The sequence below is a fragment of the Scyliorhinus canicula genome, chromosome 16 (genome assembly GCF_902713615.1).
Source record: "Scyliorhinus canicula chromosome 16, sScyCan1.1, whole genome shotgun sequence".
Lineage (NCBI taxonomy): Eukaryota > Metazoa > Chordata > Chondrichthyes > Carcharhiniformes > Scyliorhinidae > Scyliorhinus > Scyliorhinus canicula.
In genome coordinates this window covers 1,280,542-1,299,805 of record NC_052161.1, presented here as the reverse complement: position 1 = coordinate 1,299,805, position 19,264 = coordinate 1,280,542, and the positions used below count along the sequence as shown (strand labels likewise).

General features: G+C 49.9%; 1 protein-coding gene across 1 annotated transcript in view; it reads left to right on the top strand.

The window, feature by feature from the left end:
- slka (STE20-like kinase a) overlaps nt 1-19,264 on the top strand; it is a 117,641-nt gene that overhangs the window by 18,237 nt on the left and 80,140 nt on the right. Inside the window, 6 exon segments of the mRNA XM_038822191.1 lie at nt 2,070-2,118; nt 5,032-5,181; nt 5,964-6,036; nt 7,482-7,676; nt 10,343-10,424; nt 17,977-18,108. Of these exon segments, the coding sequence (XP_038678119.1) occupies nt 2,070-2,118; nt 5,032-5,181; nt 5,964-6,036; nt 7,482-7,676; nt 10,343-10,424; nt 17,977-18,108 (681 nt within the window).

The window sequence follows — 19,264 nt, the reverse complement described above, 5'->3', positions numbered from 1 at the left end:
GAATGTCTTGAGCATGTACTTATCTTAGAATACGACACTGAAGGAATTGTGACAACTTCTGACTATATACTGTGGCTTTGGAACCATAGAATTCCTACAGTGCAGAAGGAGGCCATTGAGGTGGTATCAACCCTCTGACAAAGCACCTACCTAGACCCATCCCCCTGCCCTATCTTAACCTAACCTGTACATCACTGGACACTGAGGGGCAATTTAGCATGGCCAAACAACCTAACCTGCACATCTTTGTATTGCGGGAGGAAACCGGAGCATCCGGAGGAAACCCACAGGGAGAACATGCAAATTCCACACAGAGAGTCACCCAAGGCTGCAATTGAACCCAGGTCCCTGGCACTGTGAGGCAGCAGTGCTAACCCGTGTCCCTGGCACTGTGAGGCAGCAGTGCTAACCCGGGTCCCTGGCACTGTGAGGCAGCAGTGTTAACCCGGGTCCCTGGCACTATGAGACAGCAGTGCTAACCCGGGTCCCTGGCACTGTGAGGCAGCAGTGCTAACCCGGGTCCCTGACACTGTGAGGCAGCAGTGCTAACCCGGGTCCCTGGCACTGTGAGGCAGCAGTGCTAACCCGGGTCCCTGGCACTGTGAGGCAGCAGTGTTAACCCGGGTCCCTGGCACTGTGAGGCAGCAGTGCAACCGGGTCCCTGACACTGTGAGGCAGCAGTGCTAACCCGGGTCCCTGACACTGTGAGGCAGCAGTGCTAACCCGGGTCCCTGGCACTGTGAGGCAGCAGTGCTAACCCGGGTCCCTGGCACTGTGAGGCAGCAGTGCTAACCCGGGTCCCTGGCACTGTGAGGCAGCAGTGCTAACCCGGGTCCCTGACACTGTGAGGCAGCAGTGCTAACCCGGGTCCCTGGCACTGTGAGGCAGCAGTGCTAACCCGGGTCCCTGGCACTGTGAGGCAGCAGTGCTAACCCGGGTCCCTGGCACTGTGAGGCAGCAGTGCTAACCCGGGTCCCTGGCACTGTGAGGCAGCAGTGCTAACCCGGGTCCCTGGCACTGTGAGGCAGCAGTGCTAACCCGGGTCCCTGGCACTGTGAGGCAGCAGTGCTGAACACCGTGCTACCGTGCCACCGTGCCATGCTTTGTCCTTGTATTTCTTGGGTTATTGGACCAGACTTAGAGAAGATCCCCTTATAAAGATTCCATTGTTCCATAGACCATAAGACATAGGAGCAGAATTAGGCCACTCGGCCCATCAAGCCTGGTCCGCCATTCAATCATGGCTGATATTTTTCTCATCCCCATTCTCCTGCCTTTTCCCCATAACCCCTGATCCCCTTCTTAATCAAGATTAATATCATTTATGGAGTGTCAAAGTATAATTTATGAATTTCCCCGAAATTAATGACTTTGTCCTTCCTGAAACGGAGCTTTTGTGATTGACTTGAGGCGCATCTAGGATGTAGATTTCATCACATCACTTCTGTCCACCAGCCTGTCGTCAGTTGTATCGATAGCAGCTGATTATCTCCCAAGGCAGCTTACTCCACCAACAGCTCTCCTCCTCAGCTCATTCCCTTTCCTCAATCAGTCCACAATCCTTCCCCCTTTCAATCAAAGGGTTAAACTCCCCATTTCAAACAATGGCAGAGAATACTGCAAAAACAATGGGGTGGGAAGTGAAACTGAGAGTAGTGGGAAGAATTCTCTGACCATTGTGTATAATCGCTTTGCTCATGTGTTCATTAAGATCTCTAGTTGGCACCTTAGTTCTTTACAATGCATTGTACTTTCATCAGCCATATTCAGCAGAGGGACTCTGTGTCTCATTCGATATGATCGGCAGAGGAATTGTTCCCTCAACTTGGTTTCCATTTAAGAATTGCTGTTATTGTTGTTAGCTTTTTTATTAGATATGGGTCTCAGGATGCAGATTGAAGGTGGGTAAATGAAGTTGACGCAGTTAAACCTGCTCTTTGTGAATGGTGGAACAGGCCAGAGGGACTAAATGACTTATTCCAATGTGAAAGGTGACTGGCTGTTGGGTGAACCATTGTTTATAGGCCTCTGCTGCCCTGTCTCTAACCAGTGACCTTCTGTTCCCATAGATCCTGATTGAGTTCTGTGCTGGAGGAGCTGTGGATGCAGTCATGCTGGGTGAGTTCTGTAGAATTGTGCCGTGCATGATTCCAACATTGATTGCACAGTACCTGGCCTTACATTTCTGTGTGCTGCAAGTGACCAGAGGTGCTTAGATATTACAACATCTAAACAGGCCATTCGGCCCAACCAGTCCGTGTTGGCCTTTACCCTCCATGTGAGTGAAGAGTTCTGTTCCCATTTCCCTGTTCCTGTACTCCTTTTCCTTCATTTATTCCATCACTGGCTCATTCTGATCTTCAATGTTTACATAGTTTCTGCCATGACCATTAATCCTGGGAGTGAATTCCACAGCCTCACAACTCTCCCTGTGAAAAAACATTCCCTGCCCAATGTCCCAAATCTTTTCAATTTAATCGTGAATCAATGGACCTCTTGTTTCGGACTCTGTAATACTGGGAGCAAACTGCTTCAATCAACCCTGTCACAGCCTTTCATAATTTCAAACATTTCATCATATTACCCTGAAATCAGATTATTATAATGAAAGAGGATAATCTCTCTCCCCTGACACCCCCCCCCCCCCCCCCCCCCCCCCCCCCTCCCCCTGTTGTGTACCCTCTCTGGAGGTCCAACATCCTTTCTACAATGTGGACCAATACGGCTGACTGAGGTTTTATATCGGTTCATCTTAACCTGTTGGGTTTTATATTCTTTATCTCTGTTATAAAACTAGAATTATAGCTTCTTTCATGGCCTTTTATCACCCTGAGCTGCTGCCTCTAATCTCCTGTGAACATGTTCTCCCAAATCCCTCAACACCAAGGACAATTCCATTGCAATAACTTTCATTCAAATTCCTGCTCTTATTGAACCAAATGTTCCTCCTCCGTTGAAGATCACCTGCCACCTTTTAGTCAATTCCACCATTTTACCAGTATCACTTTGTAACTGCCTTTGATCTTCGATAGAAACGACTCTTCACGTATAACCACTCTGGAAAACTATCGTTGACTCCCACTCTCTGTTTTTTCCCTTCCAACTATTTTTTAGTCCGGTTTACTACCTCCATTCTAGTTCCAAACCCTTAATCTCCTCACGGAATCTTGTCAAAGGCTTCCCGGAAATCTGTTTTATCATTTAATATGTCTGTGAAGTTTGTCAAATACAGTAATCCCTTTTGAAATTCATGCTGCCTACTTTTATTTCTTCTTTATATCCATAGTAATTTTATCCATAATTAAAGACTAAATTTTCTCCACCGCCCTGTATTTATCCAGAGGAGCTGGCCTCATGTTTCCAAGTGGTTACAACATTGGTTGTTCTCCAGTTCCCCAGATCACAACAACATCCAATAATATCAATGCAATATACTGAGGATGCTGCAAATCTGAAATAAAACCCAATAATGTCTGGAAGACCATTTCTTTTTTTTTTTTAATTTAGATTACCCAATTATTTTTTCCAATTAAGGGGCAATTTAGCGTGGCCAATCCACCTACTCTGCACATTTTTGGGTTGTGGGGGCGAAACCCACGCAGACACGGGGAGAATGTGCAAACTCCACACGGACAGTGACCCAGAGCCGGGATCGAACCTGGGACCTCAGCGCCGTGAGGCGGTTGTGCTAACCACTAGGCCACTGTGCTGCCCGGAAGACCATTTCTTGGCCTTTGCAGTTCCCTCCCTTATCCCCGTCAGGATCCGGCGATGTAGCCAGGGAAACCCTGGTGCTTGGCCTTCCTTTAGCTTCACTAGCCCACGATTCATCATCATATTGCATTAAATAGCGGTGCAGGCTCAAGGGGCTGAATGGGCCTAATCCTGCTCCTATGTTCCTGACTAACCCGTTATTCATCACTAACTCTGACTCACTCTTACCAAATCAGAAATCCTCTCCTCCCCGATATCCTTCTCCAATAAAGATCTGAAACAATGCTTTTATTAAACACTTTCACCTTTTGTTTGATCAGCGTTTACAGATCAACAATCTTCTCTTCTCAAAGTTCACCTTGTTTTGAACAATTGACTGACAGACTTTACAAGAACATTAAGAAAGCTGATAGGGACCATGAGTCTGGTGGGAGCTGCTTCAATATGATCATGGCTGATCTTGCACCTTAACTCCAATGTCCTGTCTGCTACTCATATCCCTTAACTCATTGAAAGCCTGAAAGTGTGTTGGCAGGATTCAACTAAAAGGGAACAAAGTCCCATAACCAGGGTATTTAATCACATGTTTAATCGCGTGTTTTGCCGGAGCTTACAGCACCGAGAAGCACATGGCTATACAACGGCACTCACGTTGTCGCACCTCGCACCGTGTTGTGCACTGAGGAGCTCTCTCTGGAACTCCTCAGTACAGCGAGAGATCTCCGAGGCCCCTAATGTGTCCCCCCCCTCCAGCCCCAATGCACTATGGGAGGGTCACCGCCCTCCAACACCCACGAGGGCACCTGGGCCCAATTGATAGCACACAAAAATGCCATCTTGGCATCTTGGCTGGCACCCCAGTGGCATTGCCAGGTTACCTAGGTGGCACCAGTGCCAAAGGGCATGCAGCTGGGCGCCTGCGATCCCCTTGGAGACCCCTCAGAGTGCCGTTCCGTCTGGTCCCCATTTGCGGAGACCAGTGCTGAACGGCGCTCACCCGAGGCCTCCGAGGCAAATGAGATAGATCCCAATGCCTCAGGAATCTCTCGGCCTGCTGGCTGGTGCCTATAATTGGTTCATTGGCGGTCTCTTGTGGCAGAAACAGGTAGTGCAGCTAGATAGTATCATCACCTTTCACTCAGGCATACAAATGGCTGGAGCCTCTGCATTGAGCAGTGTTCAGCAGGACGCTGGGATACTGTCAGAGCTTTGGGAGCATGATACTTCTAACATCACATCAAACTCACTCCAGCCCATACGCATAGTGTCCATTACAATCTTTGCCAGCTTATTGCTTCATGTCTTCTTCTGTTGTAGAGTTGGAAAGGGCTCTGACCGAGCCTCAAATCCAAGTAATTTGCAAGCACACACTGGAAGCTCTGAGCTACCTCCACGACATCAAGGTGATCCACCGGGACTTGAAGGCTGGGAATATCCTGCTCACCATGGAAGGAGATGTCAAACTGGGTAAAACCTCTGCTTTTCCTGAGCACCAATCTGACTGTTTTCTTTGTGTGATTGTGTCTGAAAACGGAGCTGGCTGGTAATAAAAAATAAAAATAAATACTCAGCAGGCCAGGCAGCATCTGTGGAGAAAAGTCCGTCAGTAACAGTGAGATATAAAACTGGCCAAATCAAACTATTTGTTAGTATTCAAAAAATGCAGCAAACCCATCCTGAGCTGAATGAGATAGCGAGTCATCATCCGAGAGGGAAGAGACAGCTCAATGTTCTGGGTGGTGGTCTTGACCAGAAGCAGCCATTTACATTGTGTTTACCTTTGGAAAGGGAGCACCAATGCTCCTCATGGGACAATGTTCCTATACTCCTCCGATCATTGAGGTTGTCTGTTATATGTGGAACATAGTTGTATTTAAAAATGACAGGGATGTCCAAGGCGTAGTGTGCGGCAGCATTGGCCAGTTGTGCAACATTAATTTTCTATCTCTGTCCTTTATAAATGTTGGAAAAGTAATGGGTAGAATTGTGCCAGGTTTAGGACATTCTGATCTTTTTTAATCTTGCCTGTAAACAATCAAGACAAAGTGACTTTCAACACAATAATGGTTGCCATAAATTTCACTAACAGGTAGATATTTCTGTTATTACACAGGGAGCTGGGGTCTGGGAACGGTATCCAGTGCCTGCAATCGATTTAATAAATTCATTGTCGGGAGTGTTATACCTGTAAAGGGCCAGAATCAGTGGGTGATGAGAGTGAGTTACGTGCCTTTCTTTGTCTATTGCAGCTGATTTCGGAGTCTCAGCAAAGAATAGTAGGACATTACAACGGAGAGACTCCTTTATCGGGACACCTTACTGGTAAGATGTGGCCTTTACTACAGCGCTTGTGCATTGTGAAGACGTTGAGGTATTTTATCAGTTTCCACTGTATATTTTAGAAGACTTTCGGTATGGTCCCACACAGGAGGCTAGCAAACAAAGTTAGAGCACATGGGATTGGAGGTGAGAGATGCTGGGTTGAGGCTGTGGATTGAGAATAAGTTGACAGACAGAAAACAGAGAGTAAGAACAAACAGGTCATTCTCAGGATGGTAGGTTATGGCTAGTGGGGCGCTGCAAGGGGATAGAGTCGCAAAATAAGAGCCAGACCGTTTAGGACGGAGATGAGAAGGAATTTCTTCACTCAGCGTGTGGTGAATCTCTGGAATTTCTGTCCCATAAGACTGTAGAAGAGTGGTAACTGTAGGAATTTCAGATATATTGTATTATAGGTATTTGGTGCAGTAAGGGTTAAAAGCCTGGATTAGTGTGTGTGAGACTGCTGCAGTCACGTTTAAAAAAATCGTGGTTTGAAAGTTTGGGAGACCAGGGTGCAATTAAGGCAGCGTAAAAAGTTTGTGCTGATGGAGTTTTGTTTGGATTGGGTGAGTTGAGGGGGATTCCTGTGGAGTTAATTAGATTTTAGCTTGGTAAGGTGATGTGTTACTGAGTGGAGCTATGTTATCAGGCATTGTGCAGAAAAAAAACAGGTCAGTTAAATTCTCGATGAAGCTGTGAGCAGATGTCAAGCATTTTACTCTCGCTGCATTTCAGTCTGTAGCCAGATTAGCAGTGTTTCCAAGCAGTTCAGAATTGTCTGGTTAGAAGGTATTCCTGAGTGCTAATGGTATTTAACGGTGGATTGAGAGCTGAGACGGTTATTTTTGTTGTTTGCGTGGGAATAAAATAGCAGTTAAGGGTTATTGTGTCACTGTATTGATTAACATTGTTTAAGGGGTAATTGTAAGATATATTTCTTGTGTGATGTTAAAGATATTTTAATACTGTGTTGGTAATAAAATTTGTTTGAATAAACCATATCCATATTTCCTCGGGAAATTGGTCCTGGAGCGAGGAATCCTTTCCTCACAGTCTGACAAAATTGAATTAAAATATTTCTGACCAGTATTCCAGTCACTGCTGGAGTCTGATTCGTTGAGTATGTTTAAAACCAAAATCAATAGATTTCTAGATACTAATGACATCAAAGGATATGGGGATAGTGAGGAAAAGTGGAGTGAGGATTGATGATCAACCGTGAATGGTGCAGCAGACTCGATGGGCCAAATGGCCTACTCTTCCTATGTTCATTTAGGGCAGTAAAAACTGGGTATTTTTTAGCCTATGTTCATTTCACGGTGTATAGGGCTGTATCTTTCCCATTGTGTGGGTCTGTGTATATATATATACATATATATATATATACACACACACAGTGTTCTGCCTCAGACTTGCAATGATGTGTTGTGCCTGTGTTTCTCTAGGATGGCTCCTGAAGTGGTGATGTGCGAGACATCAAAGGACAAACCCTACGATTACAAGGCCGACATCTGGTCATTGGGCGTCACTCTTATTGAGATGGCTCAGATGGAGCCTCCGCACCATGAGCTGAACCCTATGCGAGTGCTGCTGAAAATTGCTAAAGCCGACCCACCCACACTGGCACAGCCCTACCGTTGGCAAGTATACTCTCTTGCTACTCTCTTGCTACTCTCTTGCTACTCTCTTGCTAGCCAGTCGCAAGCATCCACTTTCAATGCAAATGTTTAGTATCTTTGTAAATATTCCATTCAGAACCATTTTGTAGTTCAATGTTGTGCATGGATTAAACCTCTCCAGCTTCTGAAGTGGAGCATGTACCATCTTATTTCTCAAGGATTCTGGCACTTGTACACAGTGTCCAAATAATGAATCCTGTTCAATTCCATCTACTCTGCTCCTCTGGTATCACCTCTTTATGCACCATTTTCGCCTTTAAAATGAACGATATGTTTGGAGAGGATGGAAAGTGGAATTAGCAGAATGATTGCCATTAGCTAGTTGGCGCCTGACAAAATAGAGGGAGAGGCGATGAATTGAAATTGGCAAACTCAGTGTTGAATCCAAAAAGCTGTAATATGCCTAATTGAAATATGAGGTGTTCCTCAAGTTTATGCTGAACTTCAGTGTAATAGGGAAGGAGGCTGAGAACAGAGATGTCGGCAGAGAACTAAAACGACAATCGCAAGTATCTTTTTTGAAAAGCAGACAACCAATCTGTGTTTGGTCTCCCAGTGTAGAGAAGACTGCATTGTGAGCATTGAGTACAAAATTGAACAAAGTACATGCAAATCTCTAATTCACCTGAGGCAAGTGTGTGAACCCCTGGGTGGTGGGAAGGGAGAAGGCCAGGTGATGTTGGGGTGATTGAAGAGTGGACAATGGTTTCACATAGATAATCATTCATTTGGAAAGCTGGAAGAGTGGCAGTGGGAGAAGATCTGTTTGGAGGTGGCTGAAATGGAGGAGGATGAACCATTCAATGTGAAGGCTGACGGGGTGGACAGTGAGGTTGATGGGAACCCCGATTGTGGTTCTGGGACGAGGGGAAATGGTGAGAACAGAAATGCTGGAAATGGGGTGGTTAAGGGTGTTCTGTGCTGTACCTTGCCTGGAAATGTTTGTAGGTATGTTATAGTGAGAACTTTACTATGTAGCAGTGAAGTAGCAGTGATGATTTTTACCACACCACAACTACAATTAGGATTCTGGTTATTGAGTTAATGAATATGGTGCTTGTAATGTGGCCAATATCTGGTAGCATCATGCACCCAAAGTTTCATCTGTTGCTTGGAAAAGGCTAGCGCTAGATTGGCTCTGTTGGAGATTCGTCACCCCTGTATCAGAAGGCCATGGGTTTAATCTATCCTAGAACGTCACTGTGTAATCTAGGATGACAGCTGAGTGGAGTACACTGAGAAAGATTAAACTGACTCTCTTTACCTGCTCAGGTTGCTGCTATAGAGTTCATGGCACTATTGCAGGACGAGCAGGTCAGCTGAATGTTCATCACTAAGCCAGCATCACTCAAACATCAGCATCACTCAAACATCAGCATCACTCCAACATCAGCATCACTCCAACATCAGCATCACTCCAACATCAGCATCACTCCAACATCAGCATCACTCAAACATCAGCATCACTCCAACATCAGCATCACTCAAACATCAGCATCACTCCAACATCAGCATCACTCCAACATCAGCAACACTCCAACATCAGCATCACTCCAACATCAGCATCACTCAAACATCAGCATCACTCAAACATCAGCATGACTCCAACATCAGCATGACTCCAACATCAGCATCACTCCAACATCAGCATCACTCAAACATCAGCATCACTCCAACATCAGCAACACTCCAACATCGGCATCACTCCAACATCAGCATCACTCCAACATCAGCATCACTCCAACATCGGCATCACTCCAACATCGGCATCGCTCCAACATCAGCATCACTCCAACATCAGCATCACTCAAACATCAGCATCACTCCAACATCAGCATCACTCCAACATCAGCATCACTCAAACATCAGCATCACTCAAACATCAGCATCACTCCAACATCAGCATCACTCCAACATCAGCAACACTCCAACATCATCATCACTCCAACATCAGCATCACTCCAACATCAGCATCACTCCAACATCAGCATCACTCCAACATCAGCATCACTCCAACATCAGCATCACTCCAACATCAGCATCACTCCAACATCAGCATCACTCCAACATCAGCATCACTCCAACATCAGCATCACTCCAACATCAGCATCACTCCAACATCAGCATCACTCCAACATCAGCATCACTCCAACATCAGCATCACTCCAACATCAGCATCACTCCAACATCAGCATCACTCCAACATCAGCATCACTCCAACATCAGCATCACTCCAACATCAGCATCACTCCAACATCAGCATCACTCCAACATCAGCAACACTCCAACATCAGCATCACTCAAACAGATGCTGGAAATTCTCATGATGTCAGTTATCTTCTGTGCCGAGAAAAGACAGAATTGATGTTTCACGTGTAACGCTTTGTTGGAGTTGGACACCAGTTACTGACTGATTTACTGCCTGTTTCTCTTCTTGTTTCCCATTCCTAGACCCTGTAATTATTGCTTTTTAGGGTCATTTGTTTTATCGTCATTTATGACTTCTCATTGTGCACACTAACATCTATATCAGCCTACATAACAGCACTTGACATGTTTATGAGAACTGTGACCAGGTGTTCTCTAAGTCTCTTATAATATTCAGTGTTTGCTGTTTCTCGATGTAGGTCTCCTGAATTCAGCGATTTCCTGAGGAAGGCATTGGAGAAGAATGTTGAGGTCAGGTGGTCATGCCAGCAGCTGCTACAGGTGAGGATTTAACCTGTGAATGGAGCCATCTTCACATTCTGACTTGTACCAGTGAAGCTGGAGAGCGGGTGCTGAACAAATCACTGTTGAGATACTATTGTGACCATCCTGATTGGTAAATATGCAGCTAGGAGGGCCAAAGACCCTACACGGAGCAGTCCAATTTTATTAGCTGACTTTTTCAGGTAGGAAATGGCGGCAAAATGAGAACATTGGCGAGTAATCCGGAGGCCCATAGCAATGCTCTGGAGAAAGGAGCTCAAATCCACAGGGACAACTGAGAGAATTTCAACTCAATTAATTAATAAATCTGGAATAAAAAAACTAGTCTCAGTAATACTAACCATGAAACTATTGAATTGTCACAAAACCTCATCTGGTTTACTAATGTTTTAGGGAAGGAAATCTGCCGTCCTTACCTGGTCTGGCCTACATGTGACTCCAGATCCACAGCAATGTGATATAGTTCTTGACCACCTCTGAAATGGCCAAGTAACACACTCAATTTTATCAAAATGTCAACATTGTGGGTGTACCCGCTCTCGATACTGTGCGTTATCCCGCTCTCGATACTGTTGGTGTACCCGCTCTCGATACTGTGTGTGTACCCGCTCTCAATGCTGTGTGTGTACCCGCTCTCGATACTGTGGGTGTACCGGCACTCGATACTGTGGGTGTACCCGCACTCGATACTGTAGGTGTACCCGCTCTCGATACTGTGGGTGTACCCGCTCTCGATACTGTGGGTGTACCCACTCTCGATACTGTGGGTGTACCCGCTCTCGATACTGTGAGTGTACCCGCTCTCGATACTGTGGGCGTACCCGCTCTCGATACTGTGGGTGTACCCGCTCTCGATACTGTGGGTGTACCCGCTCTCGATACTGTGGGTGTACCCGCTCTCGATACTGTGCGTTATCCCGCTCTCGATACTGTGGGTGTACCCGCTCTCGATACTGTGAGTGTACCCGCTCTCGATACTGTGGGCGTACCCGCTCTCGATACTGTGCGTTATCCCGCTCTCGATACTGTGGGTGTACCCGCTCTCGATACTGTGAGTGTACCCGCTCTCGATACTGTGGGCGTACCCGCTCTCGATACTGTGGGTGTACCCGCTCTCGATACTGTGCGTTATCCCGCTCTCGATACTGTGGGTGTACCCGCTCTCGATACTGTGGGTGTACCCGCTCTCGATACTGTGGGTGTACCGGCACTCGATACTGTGGGTGTACCGGCACTCGATACTGTGGGGGTACCCGCTCTCGATACTGTAGGTGTACCCGCTCTCGATACTGTGGGTGTACCCGCTCTCGATACTGTGGGCGTACCCGCACTCGATACTGTGGGTGTACCCGCTCTCGATACTGTGGGTGTACCCGCTCTCGATACTGTGGGTGTACCCGCTCTCGACACTGTGGGTGTACCCGCTCTCGATACTGTGGGTGTACCGGCACTCGATACTGTGGATGTACCCGCTCTCGACACTGTGGGTGTACCGGCACTCGATACTGTGGGGGTACCCGCTCTCGATACTGTGGGTGAACCCGTTCTCGATACTGTGGGCGTGCCCAGAGTCCGATCCTGGCCTCGTACTGCAGTCCGATCCTGTCCTCAGTCAGACAGCAGTCCGATCCTGTCCTCAGCTCGGACCGCAGTCCGATCCTGTCCTCAGCTCGGACCGCAGTCCGATCCTGTCCTCAGCTCGGACCGCAGTCCGATCCTGTCCTCAGCTCGGACCGCAGTCCGATCCTGTCCTCAGCTCGGACCGCAGTCCGATCCTGTCCTCGGCTCCCACCGCAGTCCGATCCTGTCCTCGGACCGCAGTCCGATCCTGTCCTCGGCTCCCACCGCAGTCCGATCCTGTCCTCAGCTCGGACCGCAGTCCGATCCTGTCCTCAGCTCGGACCGCAGTCCGATCCTGTCCTCGGCTCGGACCGCAGTCCGATCCTGTCCTCAGCTCGGACCGCAGTCCGATCCTGTCCTCAGTCAGACAGCAGTCCGATCCTGTCCTCACCTCTGACCACAGTCCGATCCTGTCCACAGCTCGGACCGCAGTCCGATCCTGTCCACAGCTCGGACCGCAGTCCGATCCTGTCCTCAGCTCGGACCGCAGTCCGATCCTGTCCTCAGCTCGGACCGCAGTCCGATCCTGTCCTCAGCTCGGACCGCAGTCCGATCCTGTCCTCAGCTCGGACCGCAGTCCGATCCTGTCCTCAGCTCAGACCGCAGTCCGATCCTGTCCTCAGCTCGGACCGCAGTCCGATCCTGTCCTCAGCTCGGACCGCAGTCCGATCCTGTCCTCAGCTCGGACCGCAGTCCGATCCTGTCCTCAGCTCGGACCGCAGTCCGATCCTGTCCACAGCTCGGACCGCAGTCCGATCCTGTCCTCAGCTCCGACCGCAGTCCGATCCTGTCCTCAGCTCGGACCGCAGTCCGATCCAGTCCTCAGCTCCCACCGCAGTCCGATCCTGTCCTCAGCTCGGACCGCAGTCCGATCCTGTCCACAGCTCGGACCGCAGTCCGATCCTGTCCTCGGCTCGGACCGCAGTCCGATCCTGTCCTCACCTCTGACCGCAGTCCGATCCTGTCCTCAGCTCGGACCGCAGTCCGATCCTGTCCTCGGCTCCCACCGCAGTCCGATCCTGTCCTCGGACCGCAGTCCGATCCTGTCCTCGGCTCCCACCGCAGTCCGATCCTGTCCTCAGCTCGGACCGCAGTCCGATCCTGTCCTCAGCTCGGACCGCAGTCCGATCCTGTCCTCAAATCGGTCGCAGTCCGATCCTGTCCTCAGCTCGGACCGCAGTCCGATCCTGTCCTCAGCTCGGACCGCAGTCCGATCCTGTCCTCAGTCAGACAGCAGTCCGATCCTGTCCTCAGCTCGGACCGCAGTCCGATCCTGTCCTCGGCTCGGACCGCAGTCCGATCCTGTCCTCGGCTCGGACCGCAGTCCGATCCTGTCCTCACCTCTGACCGCAGTCCGATCCTGTCCTCACCTCTGACCACAGTCCGATCCTGTCCACAGCTCGGACCGCAGTCCGATCCTGTCCACAGCTCGGACCGCAGTCCGATCCTGTCCTCAGCTCGGACCGCAGTCCGATCCTGTCCTCAGTCAGACAGCAGTCCGATCCTGTCCTCAGTCAGACAGCAGTCCGATCCTGTCCTCACCTCTGACCACAGTCCGATCCTGTCCACAGCTCGGACCGCAGTCCGATCCTGTCCACAGCTCGGACCGCAGTCCGATCCTGTCCTCAGCTCGGACCGCAGTCCGATCCTGTCCTCAGCTCGGACCGCAGTCCGATCCTGTCCTCGGCTCCCACCGCAGTCCGATCCTGTCCTCAGCTCGGACCGCAGTCCGATCCTGTCCTCAGCTCGGACCGCAGTCCGATCCTGTCCTCACCTCTGACCACAGTCCGATCCTGTCCTCAGCTCGGACCGCAGTACGTTCCTGCTCTCACACCGGAGTCCGATCCTGTCCTCAGCTCGGACCGCAGTCCGATCCTGTCCTCAGCTCGGACCGCAGTCCGATCCTGTCCTCAGCTCGGACCGCAGTCCGATCCTGTCCTCAGCTCAGACCGCAGTCCGATCCTGTCCTCGGCTCGGACCGCAGTCCGATCCTGTCCTCAGTCAGACAGCAGTCCGATCCTGTCCTCAGCTCAGACCGCAGTCCGATCCTGTCCTCAGTCAGACAGCAGTCCGATCCTGTCCTCAGCTCAGACCGCAGTCCGATCCTGTCCTCAGCTCGGACCGCAGTCCGATCCTGTCCTCAGCTCGGACCGCAGTCCGATCCTGTCCTCAGTCAGACAGCAGTCCGATCCTGTCCTCAGCTCGGACCGCAGTCCGATCCTGTCCTCAGCTCCGACCGCAGTCCGATCCTGTCCACAGCTCGGACCGCAGTCCGATCCTGTCCTCAGCTCGGACCGCAGTCCGATCCTGTCCTCAGCTCGGACCGCAGTCCGATCCTGTCCTCAGCTCGGACCGCAGTCCGATCCTGTCCTCAGCTCGGACCGCAGTCCGATCCTGTCCTCGGCTCGGACCGCAGTCCGATCCTGCTCTCACACCGGAGTCCGATCCTGTTCTCAGCTCAGACCGCAGTCCGATCCTGTCCTCAGCTCGGACCGCAGTCCGATCCTGTCCTCAGCTCGGACCGCAGTCCGATCCTGTCCTCAGCTCGGACCGCAGTCCGATCCTGTCCTCAGCTCGGACCGCAGTCCGATCCTGTCCTCAGCTCGGACCGCAGACTGATCCTGTCCTCAGCTCGGACCGCAGTCCGATCCTGTCCTCGGCTCAGACCGCAGTCCGATCCTGTCCTCAGCTCGGACCGCAGTCCGATCCTGTCCTCAGCTCGGACCGCAGTCCGATCCTGTCCTCAGCTCGGACCGCAGTCCGATCCTGTCCTCGGCTCCCACCGCAGTCCGATCCTGTCCTCGGACCGCAGTCCGATCCTGTCCTCGGCTCGGACCGCAGTCCGATCCTGTCCTCAAATCGGTCGCAGTCCGATCCTGTCCTCAGCTCGGACCGCAGTCCGATCCTGTCCTCGGACCGCAGTCCGATCCTGTCCTCAGCTCGGACCGCAGTCCGATCCTGTCCTCAGCTCGGACCGCAGTCCGATCCTGTCCTCAGCTCGGACCGCAGTCCGATCCTGTCCTCAGCTCGGACCGCAGTCCGATCCTGTCCTCAGCTCGGGCCGCAGTCCGATCCTGTCCTCAGCTCGGACCGCAGTCCGATCCTGTCCTCAGCTCGGACCGCAGCCCGATCCTGTCCTCAGCCCGATCCTGTCCTCAGCTCAGACCGCAGTCCGATCCTGTCCTCAGTCAGACAGCAGTCCGATCCTGTCCTCACCTCTGACCACAGTCCGATCCTGTCCACAGCTCGGACCGCAGTCCGATCCTGTCCACAGCTCGGACCGCAGTCCGATCCTGTCCTCATCTCGGACGGCAGTCCGATCCTGTCCTCATCTCGGACCGCAGTCCGATCCTGTCCACAGCTCGGACCGCAGTCCGATCCTGTCCTCATCTCGGACCGCAGTCCGATCCTGTCCTCAGCTCTGACCACAGTCCGATCCTGTCCTCACCTCTGACCACAGTCCGATCCTGTCCACAGCTCGGACCGCAGTCCGATCCTGTCCTCAGCTCGGACCGCAGTCCGATCCTGTCCTCAGTCAGACAGCAGTCCGATCCTGTCCTCACCTCTGACCGCAGTCCGATCCTGTCCTCAGCTCAGACCGCAGTCCGATCCTGTCCTCAGCTCGGACCGCAGTCCGATCCTGTCCTCAGCTCAGACCGCAGTCCGATCCTGTCCTCAGCTCGGACCGCAGTCCGATCCTGTCCTCAGCTCGGACCGCAGTCCGATCCTGTCCTCAGCTCGGACCGCAGTCCGATCCTGTCCTCAGCTCGGACCGCAGTCCGATCCTGTCCTCAGCTCGGACCGCAGTCCGATCCTGTCCACAGCTCGGACCGCAGTCCGATCCTGTCCTCACCTCTGACCGCAGTCCGATCCTGTCCACAGCTCGGACCGCAGTCCGATCCTGTCCTCAGCTCGGACCGCAGTCCGATCCTGTCCTCAGCTCGGACCGCAGTCCGATCCTGCTCTCACACCGGAGTCCGATCCTGTTCTCGGACCGCGGTCCGATGCGGACCTCAGCCGACCTGCACATTCTCAAGTTCTTGCAGTTATCACCAGATAATAATGAGGTGTGGGAACCCTGGCCAATTATCCAGTCACTCAATTCAGCAGTATTGAGGCTTACTGTGATGTCCCAATAGAGATCAGTGTAACGCTGGAGTCTGTCTTTCCTGATCTCTATGATGCAGTGCCAGATTGGACAGGATCGGATTTTTACCAATGAAGCGACAGGGAACGTCTCGGAATTCTGTTCTGTTCTGAGTGCACGTGGAGCTTCATTGACCTGTCACAGTGTACGGGCCACACATTCTGTGCAATGCAACAGCTGCTCTCTATATCTGTACAGCCAGAGAGTGTGCAGATTGCGAATTCAGGGAGAAACAGCTGAAGGACGTGCAGGGGCAGCTTTGTGGAGTCTATCTTTCCTTCCACGAAGATCATAAGAAAAATAGCAACTTCATGTCTATTAGACTATGCTGTATTCGCCTAAGACCCCAGGCATCTGTGAGTATCGAGCATGTTTATCAGGTGTGTGTGTGTGTGTTTGCATTAGGGTAAGAGGCTTGCAATGTGCTTTGTTATTCTAAACCATTGGTGCTGAGAAAATGTACCGTGTTCATCAAACAATGTAATGTGTAGAGTCCTCATGTCAACCTCAAATGATTCTGAACCCGGTCCACTTCATTAACCTTTGCCCCATGCTGATCTGAAGTCTGTTCCATTCCCCATTAACGCTTACTGATTTAAAGTCCCAGACATATTAACAGAATTCAGATTCCACCAGCTCCCATGGTGGGATTTGAACCCATGTCTCCGGAGCATTAACCTGTACCTCTGGTCCAATGACATCACCACGGCACCATCATCTCCCTAATGGAAGATATCAGACATGAAATGTTAACTCTGGTTCTATTCCTAGATGCCGCTGAAACCATTGAAATATATTCCGCATTTTCCATTTTTATTCCATTCCCACTGACCCTTTTTCAGTACCAATCCAGAGTGAACGCTTATTGTTCAGCTTTTTTGTTGTCTGATGACAGCAAAGCCTGAGAGTTCAAAGAAATTAAACGGAATGTTCTAGAATTGCACAGCAGATCCATCAAGAAAGAGAGGGCACAGATTTAAAGTGATTTGCAAAAGAAGCAAATGTGAATTAAGAAAAAACATTTTCACCCAGCGAGTGGTTGGGGTCTGGTATGCACGGCGTGGAAGTGTGGTGGAGGCAGGTTCAAGTGAGGCATTCAAAAGGGCTTTCCATAATTGTGTAGAAACAATGTGAGGGGGCTGGCACGCGGTCATGATGCTCCTTTGGAGAGCAGGTACAGACAGGATGGGTCAAATGGCCTCCTTCTGCACCATAACAATGCTGCGATTCTGTGGACATTTGAAGAGACAAATCCAACATTCCAGCTGGGATATAAATCAGAGGAAGTCTCTGCCTGAGACTTGACCATCGGCTGCTGTGCAATTCAGATTCTAGTATTCCTTTATGCTCTGTAGAAGTAAACAGTCTTTTGCTGAAGCCTAACTTCAACCAGGTTTAAAATGACTTCATCAAAGTGGTGTAGCAACCCTTGAGAATGCTATTGCGCCTCAACATCTCTTTATTTTCTCAATGGATGCTCTACTGTAGACTGGTGCAGTTGCAGCACAGTTATGCATGAAGTTCAAGATTCAGTGGCAGAGACCTGGTGGCCTTGGATATTAGCCTAGGCCTTGCATTCATTGGATGTATGCATCAATAGTGAAGGAATGATGATATAATTCACCAGTCAGGATGGTGTGTGGTATGGAAGGAACCGTATAGGTGTTTGTGTTCCAATGCACCTGCTGTCCTTCTCCTGCCTTTCGAGGTCACTGGTTTTGGATGTCTGTGAAATACCGTGTCTGAGTATTTGTTCCTAAATCTACTCCTCTTTCTCTACAGCACCCGTTTGTGGTGAATGTTGACAGCAGTAAGCCAGTGAGAGAGCTAATTGCAGAAGCAAAGGCAGAGGTCACAGAAGAGATTGAGGAGAGCAAGGAAGATGAAGAGGAGGAGGATTCCGAAAACGCAGCAGTGAGTATCAGATATCATGACCAGTAATCTGAACCTTGGCGGGAGGGCAGGGCAGTGGTTAGCTTGCTTGCTTCACAGCTTTATGTCCATTACTCCAGTGCATCATCTTGCCAGATCTCAAACCCAACCACCCACCAACCAGGTCATTAAGTGAAGCACCTTGACCGGATAGAGAACATGGATTTGTTAGGACCTGAATGTCATCAGCCTTTTAAAATGGAAACAAAAGCCTCTGTTCATTGGGGGGTAATTATCAAATCACCCGTAGGGAATTCAGGAGACAGGAGAATTTCCAAAACAGGGTGAGAAAGTGGAACTCGCTACCACAGTGAACAATGTTGCTGCATTTAAGGGGAATCTCAGCAAACAGGGAGAGGAATAGAGGGATACAATGATTGATTTAGATGAAGGAAGCTGGAAGGAAGCTCGAGTGGAGAATAAGTAGCTCAGGATGGCTTGTCTCCGTGCTGTATATTCAATATAATCCCATGGATTCAACAGGTGCTGGGATGAAAAGGTGCTATTATATTGCTCGGTGCAATATATTGATCACCAACTGGTGAGAAAGATGTAGAGAAACAAATCTGCAGCAAATTCCATTGAGGTGCAAAAATAATAGAATAGTTATAATGGGAACTTTAATGATCCAGATGCAGACAGGCAGTGGTGATGTAAAGGACAGAGGGTGACGAGTTGCGAGAGTGTGCTCAGGAGAATTTTCGGCAGCAGTATGTGTCCAGTCCATTGAGAAAGGCGGCACTGCTGGGCCTGGTTCTGGGAATGAGGTGGGCCAAGTTGTCAAGTGTCAGTGGGAGAACATTTAGGGGACAGTGATCATTGTATCATGAAGCAAAGGAAAAGGATAACAACACTCTAGAGCAAGAAATATTAACTGGGGAAAAGCCAACTTCAATGGGGTAGATTGAGATCTGGGACGATTTATTGGGGCCAAAGATTGGCAGGAAAAATGGGAACTGAACAATGGATTACTTTCAAAGAAAAGAGTGCAGCTCCAACAACAATCAGGAAGCTTGTCACCATCCAAACTAAAACAGCTCACACTATTGGCATTGCACCCACCACCTTAAATATTCACTCCCTCCATCACTGACACATCGTGTATACCATCTACAAGATGCACTGCAGAGACTTGGCA